The following is a 17,418-nucleotide window of genomic DNA, read 5'->3' on the forward strand; positions in this document are numbered from 1 at the left end:
AGTAAGATACAGAGGAAAGTGTGTGCTCACTGTATGAGACAGTGAGACGTCAAGGGTGTGGGCGAGGGTGGGGAGGGCTACAGTTGCCATATAGGGCACTCAGCATACTTATTTTATTTTATTTTATTTTGACTTAGAATTTTTTTTACTATTTAAGTCTAGTATTAAGTACAGTTAGGGAGAAAAGCTTAAAAGGTACCTAATTAGAGGGACTACAAGGGTCTTGTACACCCTCTAATTAGGCCCCTTACAGTATGTCCCTCAGGTGGCTTGAACTACTGGCTCTGCATTCAGATACAGCTTTGTTTCTCCAAACCAAAAGAGCTTTGTGTTTCTGTCTAATTGGCTGCCAGGTGGACAATAGAGAAATAGGATTTATTAAATATTTATTTCCTTTCCCCTTTATTTTCAATTAGATTTTCTAAATATGCTCTTAAGTATAAGAAACACAGAACTATAAATTACAGTAAAGAGTAATTTAACATTATGATATCTGTTGAAAAGTTTCTGTTGTTACTTATTGTATGTTGCCTAGGAAAACCCTTGAGAGATTGTATCTTAATTATTTCTCATTGCTGTGATAATCTTGCCACATCTCTAATCATGTCTTATTAACACAGACAATAATTATAATACATAGTAGTAACTACAAATTGCAAGTGCAAGTACACATGGTTGTTAGTGTTATCAAAGGGCAAACAATGCTAAGAATGCTTACCTTTATAAGGCTACTTGCTGTGGACCATGTTAAGTATTTCATCCCACATCCTGTTTCGTACATTATGAAGTCTCATTGCAACAGCCCCTGAACACAAATCACAAATAGGATATTGATCCTTTGTCCACCATGCAGAACACAGAACATCATAAAAATTTTGCATGACAGTATCAAAGAAGTTCTGTATTATTGATCGGCATGTTTCTCTGGAGTCTCCCTTACATGCCAAAACCAATCGACAAGTGATTCTTGCACTCAGCAGTAAGGACTTCAGTGTCTCCTTTAGCTGGCCAAGTTTAAGAATGTCCTGTGCACTGAGCAGATTCCACCGTGCTCCTTTCTTGTGAGGATCGAACTTTGCATTGGGGTCTGAGGGCCACTCTTGGTAATAGCTACACCTTGAGAGATCGTAGAATGCAGCTGCCAGGACGCAATCAATGCCAAATTGTTTGGCGAATACAATCGCGGATGCAGGCTCTGGCAGGAGGGAACTCGGCCATGCAGTTAACAGGTCTGGTACACACATTTCGGACAATTTGAGGTCGATTTCATCCCATTCCTCAAGGGTCTTTGGCCATGCAGCTTTAAATCGGTTTTCTAGGTGCGATCCAATTTCTTTAATCTCGTATTTGCGGACCATAGCCATCAATGGGGTCAGTTGTAACGGAAGGTCTGGGTCCCGGTTGTCAAATTCGAGGTATCTGTAAATACATTAGGTAAATCCAAAGAACAAAACATATTTGCTTACAGTGGTTCGTAGAAAGCTTTAATCATAGCTTCAATTTGTTCTGCCGTATCTGGCATTCTTATGAGAGCAGTGCCATCGTACGTCTCATTCTGGTCTTCCGTTGAGTGCCCGCGGTCTTCGGACGTTGGCAGTGTAAACATATCACGGAAAACTTCTGAGTGCTTTGACAGAACACTCTTGTGAATACGGAACAGCAGACCTGGCGGATCTAGCTGATTCGTACTAGCAAGGAGTATGACATTGCCATCGTCGAACCAAAGAGATGAATGGCGGGCAGGTTCACAAGTCATATTGAAATGCAAAGAGTAACGACTTCTTCGACTGGCAGTATGAGCAAGAATGTGTTATAGTCCTAGATGCAGTAGCTGACACGAGTCAAAAGCAGACAGAGGAGTCAAACACGTATTTCGTGTGTGTTTACTGTAAGTACGTAATACAAGCAGCTGCAATGAGTCGATGTCACCACTTCGAGAAATCTGAGCCAGAAACTGTCGAATTCAAAATGATTCGCAGAGCTTCACTAAACCGCAAAGATATCTTATCATTGCAGCCATTTGAGACATTATTTGGCTGTGTGCTCGCTGCTTTTCGCAAATGTACGATCGATAATTTATGATCACCAATTGTGCAACAAGACGACGTATTGATTTTGGACAAATGAACGACTGCTCAATGTGACGTAACGTGACGCGACTAAGCACGCCACACGCAGCCACAGACTCAGAGTAGATTTCTCAATATTATATTACCAACATGTCCTTGGCATATGCGCTTGAGAAAGAGGTCGCTGTAGCGGCCGTCCGCCGTGCTTGTCAGCTCACGTCTTCCGTATTCAACAAGCTCGTCAAGGGCGAACAGCTGATCAAAGACGACAAGTCGCCTGTGACTGGTCTGTCCAGGCCTTTGACGCCGCTGATTTGCATATACTCACTCTTGTCCCTTATCTGTGGCGCGAAACTCCCTTGACAGTTGCTGATTTCTCCGCCCAAGCCGTCGTGAACACAATTCTTTCAAATGCCTTTCCAGGTGATAATATTATTGGCGAAGAAGATTCAGGAGATCTGCGTCTTGACACAAACAGCGAACTCTGCCACCGCGTTGTTCAGCTTGCGAACGAGGCACTGACGTCTGAACTTGCCCTTGGTGACAATGTACAATGGGGAATTGGGCCTGGAAGTGAACGAACTTCAGGCCAGCTTCTAGATGCAATAGACCGCGGCAGGCATCCCGGAGGTAGACTTGGCCGTGAGTTGTCGTTCTGCTTGGTAAGACTTTTATAATTATAATATGTTATAGGCATGTGGACTCTAGATCCTATTGACGGAACGAAAGGCTTTATTCGTGGAGAGCAATATGCGGTCTGCCTTGCCTTTCTCGTCAATTCGGTAGTTGAAGTGGGTGTTATCGGATGTCCGAATTTACCGGCCGACATTTCAAAACCCGACGAACGGAAAGGATGTTTGTTCATCGCTGTACGCGGCCAGGGTGCAGAGCAGGTATGCAGGAACTGTTCTCGGGAGCGAACGCTTTCAAATGTTTTCTGTTAATTTCCCAGCGTTCTTTGAATAATGCCCAGCCAAACCCCCTCAAGGTGCCCACGTTCAAAGACTCGGACATAAATATACTAGAGTCTGTTGAACCTAGTCACTCTGGACTTGGTTTCAACGAGCGGGTCGCAAAAATCTTGAATATTTCTCGTCCTCCGACACGATTAGACAGTCAGGCAAAATATTGTGCTCTCGCTCGCGGAGACGGAGCAATCTATCTCCGGATGCCTGCTAAACCGGACTACAAAGAGAAGATATGGGTAAGCTTTCGTTGCTTTAACATCGTGATTGCAATGACTATAAATAACATATGATGTAGGATCATGCAGCTGGGTCGCTCTTAGTAGAGGAGGCGGGCGGTATTGTTTCTGATTCACGTGGGAAGCCTCTGGATTTTGGACTTGGGCGTACGCTCGGAGAGAACTACGGAATTCTCGCTACTGGGAAAGCTCTACACGGACGGGTGATGGACGCTATTAGACAAGCAAAGGAGGAAGAGGCTGACTTTGTAGGGACTGGCGAATCTCAAGTATAATCTAGCACTCGTATTGGCTATTGCTGTCACTGAACAATCACATATATTGTTGATTAATGACACAGATTTTCTGCGTGCTGGATCTTGAACCAGACTCTTCGTCAGCGCCACGAGTGCAGGTTTTGGTCTTCAGAGTCAGATATTGATTGTTCTTTCCGTCGGCTCCGCTACGGGCAGAATTGGACCGTGAGGCAGCATCACGAGACTGCATCTCGACCTACCTCCAGCTGTCTTTAGGATTCTCGGGGAAATCTCGGCTGCTCAGCAGACATAAGGCGCTAATTGCTACGAATTCTTTATAAGAAGCATAAATACTTTGCGAAGTTCTAGCAGAAGACAGCTTTCGTAGACTACCTGATGTTATACTCGACTTCATGATGCGCCTGGCGAAAGTCGTCTATTCACTTGTCAGCTTTGTGCTCTATGCTGCCCTTGCTCAGGAAATGATTCAGAACAATCATCCCTTGATACATTTTCATGGAAGATGGGATGACAGTCCTGGAAGCTGGTGGTGAGTATCAAGATACATGAGTGAGTAATGTAATAACGTGGTTATGATGTCCCCTTGAATAGGGCAAGCACAGGCTTCAAGCTGAATATCGAGAATCTAAAATCATTGACATTGAATTTGGGGCTTCATACAACTTCCCCATCTGCGCCGATTGGCGTATCGGTTGATTATGGACCGTTCTCGACAGTCAATGTCTCTGCTGGGAGCAATGTAATTCCACTTGTTTCCTCAATCACAGAAGGCAAGAGAAACACCGTTGTTCGTATCAACTCGGAAGCATGGCAGAATAATCGCCTCAATCTCGAATCAATTGAATTGAACTCGGTCAGTAATCATGCTCTTAATCAAGAGTTTGTTTCATTGAAGCTGATGTATGTTATTCACAAAAAGGACGCAAAATTTTTACCATACACACCTTCCAAGCTTACGTTCCAGTTCATCGGTGATTCCCTTTCAGCAGTACGTCACATTCCCGTATCCCAGCTTTCGGTGATATATTTCCACGCTATTTCATCCAGGGTCAGTATCTTCCGCAAGGCGTCGACCAAGCTTGGCCGTTCCTTGTCAGCGAGGCTTTCAAAGCCGAACATGTCATTATTGCTCAGCCCGGGATTGCTCTAACTGTATTTTTCCGTTTTAGACACTATGTATGCACATTTGAATTCATATTTTATCCGCAGGACATACCATCATATGGAAATCCGCGTGGAATGTCTGTACAATTCTTCGACGTAAGCCTCTACATTTTTTTTCATTGTTTTGGCGAACTCACATGTATCTTGTGTTATTGTGAAGACTGAAGATGCAGGTTATATCTATTCTATGGACCATAACTACACAACGCCATGGAATTTCAGGTGCGATCTACCGACTCCTGATGTTGTAGTCATCCACATAGGGTACGCAAATACCTCGAAGTACAGAAGTTGCACGACTTATGCAATTATTTCAATTAGTGCCAACGATAATGGACAAAATGTGCCTGCCGAAACGTTCGTCCAGGTAAGTGCAATAATTTGAACTTCACAGACCACCATTAAACATACCTTCCGCAATAGAACTATTTGGACTTCCTTGCACATTTGAGGAAAATATACAAGACTCAGCCGATGCTTCTCTTCACTCCGGTTAGTAACTCGTTTCTCTGACGTAAAGTCATTGAACATTATGAATGTAGTGGGGTTGGCCGCAACCTGATGGAAGTATCAGCTACTATTACCAGGGGAAATACGAAGAGATCCTCTCCCGCTGGTAGGCTATATGCGTATCTTCAGAGCATGCGTTAACTTCTGCCTCCATCAGGCAAAAGTCTGGAGGCCGAGATACTTTCCTGGTGAATGCTACAGGTTGGGTTTCGCTAGAAGATGTAAGTCAAGCTGTATATATGAAATTGTATCTCTGATAATTACCAATATGTTACAGGTCTTTCCTGAGTACGTTGCAACCACTTGACTTTAGCTCGTCCCATGTTTCTGATGAGTATACATTTTCTAAAGCAACCTGCATCCCACCGTCTCTGGTCATCAGAAAATAGCAGGACTCTTCGAAGAGTGGCTGAACATTTTCGGCATTCACCCGCAAGAGGAGTGGGAGACATTGGTGCATTGAAGAGTAGCTGTCGTCCCGAATCTTCCGTTGTAAAAGCACCTTCCTTTCTAAGAGTCTGTGCAAATACGGGTAAACAATTTTACAAAATGACCATGTTAATAGCACGTGATGCAAATTTGGTCGACAAAACGTCAATGCATTGCTTTCCAAATTGTTATCACTCAATTACCTCCACTTTGATTTAAAGCAAGTGCTCCATCCGAAGATAAATTTCTTGCCCCGAAGTTTCCATTGAAGAGCATTGTCTCCGAAACTAGAGGACTCAGTGATTCATGAGGATTTTCTCGTGATCAACAAGTTTTCAGGGTTGGCGGCGTCTGTGAATGCAAGAATGGCAACACACACATGGTCGTTTGTCTTCTGGAATGCTGAAGCAGTGACTTCTCCTGTCTTTGCTATATTTACTATGCCTTCGGGGCTTCACACCGAGCCGCACCTTTTTGGTATTTTAGTTGTTGCGGGTCAAACACCTTAATCAACCTAGTCGTATCCGTGAGGACCAATACGAACCAGGCATAACAGTACGGATCTCGGTCAGCATAATGAGGACCTAGCTGCCTGGAAGATAACGAAGGCAATTTTACTCAACATTATCGATGTTCGGACGTAGGCTTGGGACACACCAGGAACGGCCCAAGCGGGCTCTTTCACTGAGATTACGTGCTGTGCATAGTACAGGAGACTCGAGAGCGTTCACTTGGCTTTCTAGTCATCTAGCCCAGGCACCATTGACTAAGGTGTCACACTCGAGTGCGTTCCACATGTTACATTGTGAAGCTTGTTTCTTATGTTTGATGTGCGTTGCTATCTAATCCTTAGGCAGCGAACTGCATCATGTGCGCCTTGACTGGCCCATAAACCCAGGCATTCAGACCATATCACCCTCAAACGCACAGTCTCGTCCAGGCTCACCGAATATACTCCCGATGTTTCCCGCTTGGTCCCGCTTAAGATGCATTTCTGTCTCCGGACAACTTACGGATCTTTTAATATCGAGAATTGCATGACGATCGTTCAATCCCATGTGATCACGTCCCTTTCATTATGATCGCATTGTCCGTATTGCAACGCGAGCTCGACAGCATGTGTTCACCCACCCGGCAAGTTATTCTGAGCTGGCAACTCAGGACGCAGGAATGAAACTTCTTGATCCGAAGGTACCACAGGAGGTGCTCAATACTTTCAAGTCTATTTGTCGGACGCCGCGTGAGTTACGTTGCACACGCTCATCTTCTCCGTGATCGCCTTGCGACGTCCATATGCAGCCACGGTCCTTGCAGAATGTGTCTGGCTCTCTTCCTGGGATTCTTATTGAATTGTATTAACTTTATGCCAGCGTGTCAATCTCTTTTGGTCGACCCAGATGACCTACTAGCGCCCTCCGTGAGAAGACAAAGATGCATCTTATGACTGTTTTTCCAAGAAAAACATATGGAAATGTCTGCGAGATTGCGTACCTGTCGGCGACTCCTCAGTTACCTCGCTTGTACAGCTGACAACGGGATGCACATGGTCATTACTTGGGCTCATATTACCTAGTGCTGCGCTTTTTGATATACAGGATCTGGATATATGAAGAGACGGTGAAGATTATGGTATAAAAGAGGCAAAGTGTTGAGCAAGACGAGTATCGAGCTGGAAAGCTTTTATCGCCCTCTGGCAAAATTTCAATTCTTACATTCAGTCTGATATCATGGCCTTCAAAGTCTACGTCTCTGGTGCTTTCCTTGCTTTTGTGGCAGAAGCATCCGCTAGGACCTTCACAGTTAAGAACAACTGCGCCTTTACTGTGTGGTAAGCGCCTTCCTCCCTTCAAGGTAGCAAAGACTATGCTAACTTCGCTACTCATGCAGGCCAGCTGTGAGCAGCCTGGAGTTTGCGGCTAATAGTGACAGTTACTTATTACATACTACAGACCTTCACGGATCTGAACGTCGGTACAGCCGTTCCAGACCACCCAACAGGGTAATCATGCAACGCCCCGTTTACGTTTGTGATAATCACTAATCCTCACGTCCATTACAGATGGGAGGCTGCACCAGGAACGTCTGTAAGCTTTAGTGTTCCGGACGACTGGAAGGCAGGCCGTATTTGGGGTCGCCGCGAATGTGACTTCAACACTGTTCAGGGTCCAACATCCTGTGTGACTGGTGGATGCAATGGAGGTCTTGAGTGCGACTCCTCAACTGGAACTGTACGCATTATCCCTCGCTACTGCGTTTGTGCACTAATACTAATGACTGTTCCTTTAGGGAGTACCGCCCGTAACGCTCGCTGAGTGGACCCTTTCAGCGGATGGGAACCAAGACTGGTATGACGGTAAGCGGACGCCTCTTCAGTTGAGATTCGTTATTAATATCTTGAGCTTTGTAGTCTCATTAGTTGATGGGTTCGACATACCCTTGAGCGTCACGAACAACGTTGGTTGCCCAACAGCTGACTGTCCCACCGATTTGAACGCAAATTGTCTGTATTAGTATCATTGACTGTTGTTTCATCACTGACTCCATACTGAATGAAAACAAAGGTCCGAGTGAATTACAATTGACCGACTCATCGGGAGCCGTAGTTGGATGCAAGACTGCTTGTCTCGCGAACCTCGATGGTAATCAAGGTGCAGTGTCCTTTTAAACATCAGTCTTTTCGCGCCCATTGATCTCTCCTTGTAGCGGATTCCGCAAATTGCTGCTCCGGCTCGCACAACACCCCCGCGACGTGCCCAAGTTCCGGCGTACAGTTCTATAGCTATTTCAAAGGCGGGTGTCCCAATTCGTATGCTTATGCCTACGATGAGAGCAGTGGTACTGCACTTTGGACATGCGATTCGACCAAAGCTGCCGATTATACTGTTACGTTCTGCCCTTGAAGATTCGGTCCCGATTGACGGTCCTTCTGTGTCGTTTCAGCGTTTCAAAGCTCAACGGCTCTCATGCGTATACCCTCCATCTTCTCATACACAAATCGTTGCCCAAGCTCTCGCACATTACACAGGCACGCTGTTTATCTTGTATTACTCGTATTACTCGTACAATTGCACGACGGGCCTTCCAGTTCCATGTGATTACGTTCTTCTCATTATAATCGCATTGTCACCATTGCAATACAAGCTGGGTATCATGCGTTCACCCACTCAGCAAGTCATTTTGAGCTAGCAACTCGGGACGCAAGGACGAAGAGTCATGATCCGATAGCACCACAGCGCTCAATAACTGGTCCACAGATCAGACGCCGCGAGTTGCCTTTTACAAGCCGAACTTCTCCGTGATTGCCTTGCAACACCTATGTGCAGTGATGGTCTTTATATGCTGTGTACTTATGCCAGGTGTTAATTTGTCCTGGTCGCCCCGAATTGCCTACTAAGGAATACCAAACGAGTGACTTATTACCGCTTTTCGCGGAGAACATACAGAAATGTTTGTGGAATAACATATCTGTCGGCGTCTCCGCAGCTGTTATGCACACGGTCATCACTTGAGTTCATATTCGCCGGTGCTGTGCTCTTAGGTCCGCATAATCTGCATGTATGAAGAGAGGACGGGGGTTATGGTATAAATAAGACGAAGCACTGAACATGGAGGCTACTGGCATTCAGAGCTTTCGTCGCCCTCTAGCCAATAATTCATTTCCGCACTCAGATTAACAACATGGCATTCAAAGCTTATATCTCCGGAATTTTTCTTACCTTTGTGGTAAGAGCATCTGCCAGAACTTTCACAGTTAAGAATAGCTGCTCCTTCACCGTTTGGTACGCACTTTCATTTCTTTACAAGATCAAAGACTTTGCTAAGTTCACTACTGATATAGGCCAGCTGTGAGCAGCTCAGAGTTTCTGTCTTGTTTATGGTGATGACTTACTGCATACTTCAGATTTTCACGGATTTAAACGTCGGTACAGCCGTCCCAGACCAACCAACGGGGTAATCATACTTGTCGTTTTGTTTGCGTGCGATAAATGCTGATCACGTGTCTACCACAGCTGGGAGGCTGCATCAGGAACATCTGTAAGCTTTACGGTCCCAGACAACTGGAAGGCTGGCCGTATTTGGGGTCGCCGCGAGTGCGACTTCAGCACTGTTCAGGGCCCAACATCGTGTGTAACCGGTGGATGCAACGGAGGTCTCTTGTGCGACTCCTCGACTGGGACAGTATGCATTTTCTCTGGCCTCTAGATTTGTGCGATATTAAAGGTTTTCTTTAGGGAGTACCGCCTGTAACACTCGCTGAGTGGACCCTACAAGGTGATGGAAATCAAGACTTTTATGATGGTAAGGATGCTCCTAAAGATAAGTCAACTTAATAATACCTTGTTTTCGTAGTCTCGTTGGTTGATGGCTTCAACGTACCCTTGAGCATCACGAATAACGTTGGCTGCCCAACAGCGGACTGTCCCACTGATTTGAACGCCAACTGTTCGTTTTAAAAATATTGACTATTATTTCGCCGCTGATTCACGGTGTATATTAATATCAATCAAAGGCCCAAGCGAATTACAACTGAACGACTCATCGGGAACTGTAGCTGGATGCGAGACGGCTTGTTTCGCAAACCTTGATGGTAATCAAGGTGCGGTGTCCCTTTATATATCGGGCTCTTCCCGCCCATTAATCTCTCGTGATAGCGGACTCTGCGAACTGCTGTTCAGGCTCGCACAACACTGCCGCGACTTGCCCTAGCTCTGGCGTCCAGTTCTATAGTTACTTCAAGGGAGGGTGCCCTAACGCGTATGCGTATGCGTTCGATGAGAGTAGCGGCACTGCGCTCTGGACCTGCAGCTCGACTCTGGCTGCCGATTATACTGTTACGTTCTGCCCTTGAGGATTCGGTCTCAGACCCCGACTCATGGCCCGCTCCGCCGCTTCATCATCGTGTCAGAGATCAGCGGCTCTCACGTATATATCTTCTATCTCCTTGTACACACATTCCTTGCACAGCCTCCCGCACATTCTGCAGGCATATAAGCACCTTGTAGAACTTGTACCTAATTTACAGGATAAACACGCTTTGTTCTCTCCCATATGGAAGAGCTGGATAACTGCTATCCGATCTCTGAGAAGAAAAATCAAATTTGGGGAAGTTTGATAACTCACTTCCGGGCGCTTGAGCTGTTCGAAGCCATGCGTACCTCGACTACCAACTATTACCGCGTTTTGCGCGCTGATTTCTCGGATGAGAAGAGTCCAAAACAGTCCAAAAAGGTGTCCAATTAACCAAGGTCAAGTCACGTGACGGCACAGCCTCACGGGCCTCGAACCTAAATTATACGCGTCATAGACGATCCCAATATTTGATGCTTTAAGCGAAACTCATATAAAGGCTCCATACCCTTTGCTCGCTTCTGTTGCTTCCCCCCACTTAACATCCCTGTAGCCCTCGCTCTTGATTTTTGAGACGCGAATATTCAGTCGTGCTCTTAGGAAATATAAAGCAGAGCAAAGAAGACACGAAAAAACCGACAACATGCATCGCAAATTCTGCATTCCGGGGATAATCTTCCTGACAGCAGCGTTGGTGCTCCTTATCATCGTCTCCATCTCCCTGCCTTTCTTCAGCGCTATGGACTTTGTCCGTGTCCACTTCGGGAACTCAATTACTGCAACTTTCGGTGAAGGCATCAGCCAGCTTCGTGTAAGTTAAGACTGTGTCTTGGGTTATTGCGATTTGATTGATGTGGCCTTCGTAGTTCGGTATCTGGTAAGAAGCTTGCTTGTTGCGCCCATGCCACACCAGAGACTAATTTTCACCCAATAGGTCATTCTGTTTCTACGACGCGTCGAACGGCAATCGTACTTGTTCTCCGAAACGTAGGTTTTAAAGTGGCTCATTCTTGCTTTCACCGCTTTGCTCCCACTTTGTATCCCATTGTCGTTCTATTTATTCTTTGAATTTCGAATTAATTATGTTCGCTAATGGTGATCCGTTAACTGACAATGATGCCTTTTTTCTAGATCATGCGTACTCCGTTGGAATTCGTTCGCCCACAAACCTCAACCAAATTGAAATCATCGGAGCCAGTTGGACTCGCGGACTCGCCATTCACCCTGTCGGTACGTGTTTTTGAACTTTGCGCGATAGCATCCGACGCGTTGCTAACTCATCTCCTTCATTTCTTTTTTTACCCTCGCGTTCCTCGTAATTCATCAAACTTAATTTCCTCCGAATTGATGGAATGATGCGCCTGCGCCAACCTTCACCGCCTCCTGTACCTTTCCGCACCGCCTACTACGTGATTACGGCTATTCGGTAAAATAATTCGTGCTGTGCAGCGGCCGCGGTCACTTTCGTCGCGTTCCTCTTCTCCTTCTCGACGCACGTGACGTTCACTCTCGTCGCATCGCTGCTCTCGTTCCTCGCCGCTGCAATCACTTTCATCGCCTTCTTGTGCGACATCGCTCTATATGCGTTTGTTCATAATAAGATGGGTGACCTCGATGGGGTCAACCCGAACACAGACACTGGTCCCGGTACGTCCCATTTTGTATACCTGTCCGATTTTAAAATATATTCGCTGATGTATGGTTTTCTGCTTCTTGACAGCATTCTGGCTGACGTTCGTCTCCTTCATTCTGCTGCTCCTTGCTGGCTGCACGGTCTGCTTCGGTCGTCGCCGTGCGCGCATGGATGGCGCGAGCAGCTCGTATCCTATGACCAATAAGCCATTCTGGAAGCGTTTCCGCCGTGGCGGTTACTAAAACCATTTCCAAGCTATACCAAGTCTCCATCGATTTATCTTTGTGCAAGAGGACAATCGACTCCCGGAGTCTCGCGAGTTGCTTTGTCCTTGCCTGATGGCTACACTTCTGATGATCCGATTTTGCGAGTTTTGATTTGTTTGTTGTTTTCGACTTTTTGCATTATTTATCCACCATTTCTTACATGGAGCTCTTTTTGAATCTTTTCCCTTGATTTATTCCCCTGGTCACCATTATGTTTTGTCCCATTAGCGTCTACTACTTACTAAAAAATACCCTGACACAAATATTGACTTGACGATTCAACGAATTTGATTATCCAGAGACTGATATGAGAAAAAATTTATGTGGTTTTAAATATACAATATATTCAAGCATCCACGTCAGACGAGTAAAAACGTAGACAAGTACATATCAAGAGTAAAAAATAGTAAGTAACAGACGCAATCAGCACCAAGAGCAAAAAATAAATCAGAAAACGGGCACAGGGAAACAAAGGCACGTGCCAAAAATCTCAAGGCGTCAGCGCAATGAGAAACGAGACAAGAAAGGGAGTGAGTGAATACGGCACGACGAGTATTGCCCTGAATGAGGATGAAAACCCTTTGTCCTCATGCTGTGCCCTCAACCTTCTTCTTTCCAGAGATTGTAAGTGCTTTGTGGATAAATGGCAGGACACCGCCACCAGCAATGGTTGCTTTGACCAATGTATCGAGTTCCTCATCCCCACGAATGGCAAGTTGGAGGTGGCGAGGTGTGATACGCTTGACGCGCATGTCCTTTGAGGCGTTACCTGTGGAAAGAAGAGTGTCAGGAGGTGGCAATGCAGAATAAGAGGCGTCACAAAAGAAATGATACATACCAGCAAGCTCCAAAACCTCAGCAGTCAGATATTCAAGAATAGCAGAAGTGTAAACTGCAGCCTTCGCCCCGATACGCACGTTGTGCTGCGTGCGTTGCTTCAGATAACGGTGGATACGTCCTACAGGGAACTAAGGTGATGATCGTGTTAGTACAAAATAGCACACAGCAATGGCGCTAGTAGACGTACTTGAAGCCCTGCCTTGGCACTACGGGTCTGGGCCTGTGTCTTCGTCGCACCTGCTGCTGCTGCGGGCGCAGCTGCCGCCTCGCTCGACTTTGACTTTCCACCAGAACCTTTAGGAGGCATGTTTAATTCTTGAAGCGGTTAATTGATTGAGGATGTTTCGGATGCTGTGAAGATATTCGTCAGCACAGGATATTAAGCAAAGTAAGAAGAGGCAGGAATGCATAACGACTGAGGGTATCAAGTACCATGTCTCAAGGGGTGGTGGCCAGCACATTCCATTGTGAGTGATTATTTTCCTTGTTCACTCACCTATGTAAGCAACAGCCTGATCAATTATTGTCCCGAATCGCCCTTTCTTTTTCCGTTCAGCACGTCTGCTTGATGATTTTGCAATCTGAAAAATGCATCACGCGTCGAGTCAGCAATGACACGTCGAGTGTACGCGAGTTTTGTGAAGTAGCTTACCAGACGTGGTGGTGGGCAGAACGTGAAATGTGTGCGCGCGAGGAATTCGGTTACGCGCGACTTGTTGAGTTGTTAAGGCGTGGGAACACACCACGAGAAACCAAACCATCTGAACAAACAAATAGACGTCAACAAAGAAGGTCCTCTTTGAAAACGGACGAGGCGAAATTAATGTAATTACCAGATAATAGCCGACCCATATCCTTTTTGCACGAGTCAAAGAAAGGCCACATGTCGGCTTGTAGGACGAAACAAACGGTGGAGTGCTTGACCTGTGAGTCACAACCCTACGCCTACGAATTGCAATCTTTGTCTGGAGCAAGTACGACCTCTAGTTGCCCTGTCAGATGTGCAAGGATTTCAGTATGCGAGAATTGATTGTATAGCAGATGCGACACTGAGTTTACCATACATTTGACCAACATCAGCGAGGAGTCAATGGTTGTCGCCGTCGTGAATGCGGAGACAGTTCTCGATGACAACAAAGGAAGGAGTAAACCCAGAGCTACCAAAAGAGGGTGTTTTAAGCTACTTTAGGAATCCCATGGCTGCATACACCCACCCACACTACATTAAACAGACCCTTCTAGAGTTTTCCTCCAAAATCTGTTATCACTACTAAAGGTTCTTAAAGCGAGGTGCTGTGCACACAACCGTAACTGCGTGGAGCTTTCACAATGTCGTCAAAGACTACTGAAATCGTCGAGACGCAAACACCAAGTACCACTGGTCCTATTCCTGCTCTCCCTGCGCCTTCCGACGTCAGTGATGCTCAGAAAATAGATCTCAGCTCAGAACAGCTTGCTGCACTCAAGTTTGACGCACTTGGGCCGATGGTGGTCAATAGCGATGGTGTGAGTATACTTAGAATCATACTTTGAGAATTGCTCGAACGATTCTGAACTGATCTTTGTTTTAGACTTTGTCGCGAATCACAAATTGGGAAAAAATGACGGAAATGGAACGAGAACGCACCATGCGTGTGCTTAACGCTCGTAACAGGTAGGTGTTCATTATACTCTTTGAAGAGGTAATGAGTACTAGGTGATCATTCATCTCCATCATTTAGATTACGCCTCGCAAATGAACAAGAGGAGCAAGGCTCGGATATTCGAGGCGACGTGGTCAGCCTAAGTAATTCAGCGGCATGATAGTGTTCAAATACTACTGTAATCTGCTTTGAGAAATTACCTGGCCCATTTACTCCCAGCCGTTTCTTTGTATAAAATTTTTGTCTTTACCGAGTTATCGTGTTCCTATATACCAAAAAAGTCAGAAATTTAACTTTTGCATTTTTATACTTCTGCATTCGAGATGCTTTGACTTGATAGAATATAACTAGGAATGAAGTAAAATTTAAACACTGACCGAGTGGCCTTTACAATACTCTACAATGGATATTCAAACCAGCAAATACAACTTATACAAGCCTAAGGCATGGTCGTTTCCAGGAGCTATGTCAAAACCATGTATAACTTGTTTACATTAAGTTCGCCAACTCTCCCTGCTTCTTTTACACTTACTCGTCGTTTTGCGTCGTCTGCTAGGTAATCTATCCGTCTCTGCTTTAATTTGTAACATACAAATGGTTTGAATATCAAGCAACAAGTTTCTTATGTAATATATGTAAAAGGATGCCGATACGCAGTTAGGAACACAGTTCAGTCACACGCCTTCACCAGTTCCAGCGTCACTAACTTACCCTTCATTCCTGTTATTGAGTGTTTATAAAGGTCAGTTTGCGATTCTTCCATTAATATTGGGAGCCAGGTGGAGAAACTTATTGCTTGTTCGGTAAATTCATAGGGAAAGTTTACCTCGAGTTATCGTCTCCCGATAGCTGGTATCACTTATCACACAAGTAGTTCGCAAGCGTGCTAATATACTATGAGCATCGATTCTCTCCCTCTGGAGACACTGATCGATATTTTTCACGAGTGTATTCTCAACATCTCTACCCGAGAGGAAAGTATTAGCGTACCGGTTGGAATTTCAGCTGTTTGTCTATGGACGTACCTGGACTACTGCGTTGATGGAAGGCCACAAAAATGGATCGTTGAGATCTTTGACGCATGGCTGCACAGGTCAAACGGGGCACCACTTAACTTCTCGTTCAAATGTCACTTCGAGGATAATCGATCTCCAGAAGACAACCGAGCAGTGGGATGCGTCGTCTCATTGTTACTTTCTCATCAGTGGCATTGGGGAAAACTTGACTTTGACTGGAAATTCTGGACGTCTCACGACTTTCCTGGCATAGAGTTGACAAATATGCTAATGTTAACCTCACTTCGCTTGCACACCCTACTCGAAGAACACTATGAGACTGGAAGTATTGATTTGACACAGTCTTTGAAACTTGGCCATTTACGTCTTGAAAGTCCGTTTCTTCTCGAAATTGGATCTGGGCCCATGCATTGGGTACAAAGGCGACACTTGTCCCCACAACAGTATCTAAAATTTCTCAAGGTGGTCCCGAATTTGGAGGAATTCCGGGCTGTTGGTGGAAGTCTGATGATGGATATTGTCCTGATGTGATCATGCATAACCTCTGGTTTCTTTCATTGCATGGCTTCGATGGAAGGCTGGTAATTGACGAACTGCTCCTTCCTGCCTTGGGAGGACTTCGATACCAGGATAACGGACTTGGAAACGGAGCTGGGAGTCTCTTGAAATTTGTCCAACGCTCCTTACCACCACTGAAACATCTGCAGATGGGCGGTAATTGTGCAGACGGAGCTACACTTATACGTATTCTCCCTCTTCTTCCCTTGCTTCAGGTGCTCGAATTGTACCTTTGTGATATTTCGGCGCAGCTCTTCGAGCTCCTGTCCATTCCAAACGGTGTCGGAGCAGGTCCATACGCTTGTGATACAAGCAATCCGATCGTATGTCCCGATCTAAGATTCTTCCGTTTCCTCCAGTGTACAGTTGTTGGGGATTCGCATGACTGTGCTAATGCACTGTGCACCATGCTAGAGTCACGGCGGAATACTTTGAAGCTATGGAAAAGTATGGTAGGCATTGATGGTCCTCAATACCCAGACTTTGCAATTAATCGCGATACGGTGGAGCGTCAACTCAAAGATATAAAAGGAAGTGATTTTATTATCAAATGCATTGGTGACGCCTATCATGATTTGTCTGTGCTTGAGACGTAGAAGTTATGTTTCGTTGTTTGATTTCATATTTTTGTCAGGCATTTGTAGCTGATAACTAGTTGTACAGTGACTCATGAGCAAATGTTGTGTCTCTTGAGAGGGACGATTACATTTCAGATATTCATGTTTGGTTAGTGTATGAGTGACAATTTGCAATGGGCAATAAACCGTGCTGCATTTTTATTCCTTGCCTGTAGACAAAACTTTGCACTTGTGTATGACCAGTTCGAAAGAGTAAATTCACTTATTAGCACCAAAATTAAGGCTTTATATGCAAGTGTCTCCATTGTTTGCAATCTATCTAACATCACGAAAAAGTCGCAACACTTGTATTAGATTATAACCAGGTATATTTTATACTTTTTGTAAATTTCGTTAAAGCAAT

General features: G+C 45.3%; 7 protein-coding genes across 7 annotated transcripts; 5 read left to right on the forward strand and 2 right to left on the reverse strand.

Moving 5' to 3' along the window:
• Window positions 1–1,259: 1,259 nt before the first annotated feature.
• Window positions 1,260–1,756, reverse strand: FOMMEDRAFT_80660 (uncharacterized protein; the record flags this gene model as incomplete). Its single annotated transcript, XM_007264569.1, has 2 exons — window positions 1,260–1,419; window positions 1,467–1,756. Coding segments are annotated over 2 exons (450 nt in total), but the record flags the coding sequence as incomplete, so codon positions are not given.
• A 463-nt stretch (window positions 1,757–2,219) lies between these two features.
• Window positions 2,220–3,600, forward strand: FOMMEDRAFT_105032 (3,5-bisphosphate nucleotidase HAL2; the record flags this gene model as incomplete). Its single annotated transcript, XM_007264570.1, has 5 exons — window positions 2,220–2,355; window positions 2,436–2,711; window positions 2,763–2,962; window positions 3,022–3,273; window positions 3,333–3,600. 5 exons carry the CDS (start codon window positions 2,220–2,222, stop codon window positions 3,546–3,548), a joined length of 1,080 nt encoding a protein of 359 aa, XP_007264632.1. The 3' UTR covers window positions 3,549–3,600.
• An 8-nt stretch (window positions 3,601–3,608) lies between these two features.
• Window positions 3,609–5,667, forward strand: FOMMEDRAFT_145588 (SGNH hydrolase; the record flags this gene model as incomplete). Its single annotated transcript, XM_007264571.1, has 12 exons — window positions 3,609–4,059; window positions 4,122–4,383; window positions 4,450–4,518; window positions 4,578–4,682; window positions 4,740–4,790; window positions 4,855–4,958; window positions 5,016–5,061; window positions 5,118–5,186; window positions 5,237–5,310; window positions 5,362–5,425; window positions 5,482–5,492; window positions 5,556–5,667. Exons 1-12 carry the CDS (start codon window positions 3,923–3,925, stop codon window positions 5,665–5,667), a joined length of 1,104 nt encoding a protein of 367 aa, XP_007264633.1. The 5' UTR covers window positions 3,609–3,922.
• Window positions 5,668–7,360: 1,693 nt separating this feature from the next.
• On the forward strand, window positions 7,361–10,482 carry FOMMEDRAFT_80792 (thaumatin-like protein; the record flags this gene model as incomplete). Its single annotated transcript, XM_007264572.1, has 7 exons — window positions 7,361–7,456; window positions 9,535–9,584; window positions 9,644–9,812; window positions 9,866–9,932; window positions 9,984–10,076; window positions 10,144–10,230; window positions 10,286–10,482. 7 exons carry the CDS (start codon window positions 7,361–7,363, stop codon window positions 10,480–10,482), a joined length of 759 nt encoding a protein of 252 aa, XP_007264634.1.
• A 550-nt stretch (window positions 10,483–11,032) lies between these two features.
• Window positions 11,033–12,623, forward strand: FOMMEDRAFT_145589 (pali-domain-containing protein). Its single transcript, XM_007264573.1, has 6 exons — window positions 11,033–11,292; window positions 11,348–11,358; window positions 11,416–11,468; window positions 11,613–11,711; window positions 11,931–12,128; window positions 12,202–12,623. Exons 1-6 carry the CDS (start codon window positions 11,125–11,127, stop codon window positions 12,354–12,356), a joined length of 684 nt encoding a protein of 227 aa, XP_007264635.1. The 5' UTR covers window positions 11,033–11,124; the 3' UTR covers window positions 12,357–12,623.
• Window positions 12,624–12,707: 84 nt separating this feature from the next.
• Window positions 12,708–14,154, reverse strand: FOMMEDRAFT_18586 (histone-fold-containing protein). The gene is made up of 6 exons (XM_007264574.1): window positions 14,054–14,154; window positions 13,873–13,981; window positions 13,717–13,801; window positions 13,408–13,571; window positions 13,219–13,348; window positions 12,708–13,149 (listed from the first exon to the last, which is right to left on the reverse strand). Exons 4-6 carry the CDS (start codon window positions 13,525–13,527, stop codon window positions 12,968–12,970), a joined length of 432 nt encoding a protein of 143 aa, XP_007264636.1. The 5' UTR covers window positions 13,528–13,571; window positions 13,717–13,801; window positions 13,873–13,981; window positions 14,054–14,154; the 3' UTR covers window positions 12,708–12,967.
• A 1,605-nt stretch (window positions 14,155–15,759) lies between these two features.
• FOMMEDRAFT_153988 (uncharacterized protein) lies at window positions 15,760–17,033 on the forward strand (the record flags this gene model as incomplete). The annotated part of the gene is made up of 2 exons (XM_007264575.1): window positions 15,760–16,252; window positions 16,324–17,033. 2 exons carry the CDS (start codon window positions 15,760–15,762, stop codon window positions 17,031–17,033), a joined length of 1,203 nt encoding a protein of 400 aa, XP_007264637.1.
• Window positions 17,034–17,418: the final 385 nt, after the last annotated feature.

Source organism: Fomitiporia mediterranea (genome assembly GCF_000271605.1).
Source record: "Fomitiporia mediterranea MF3/22 unplaced genomic scaffold FOMMEscaffold_4, whole genome shotgun sequence".
In the NCBI taxonomy this organism is placed as follows: Eukaryota; Fungi; Basidiomycota; class Agaricomycetes; order Hymenochaetales; family Hymenochaetaceae; genus Fomitiporia; species Fomitiporia mediterranea.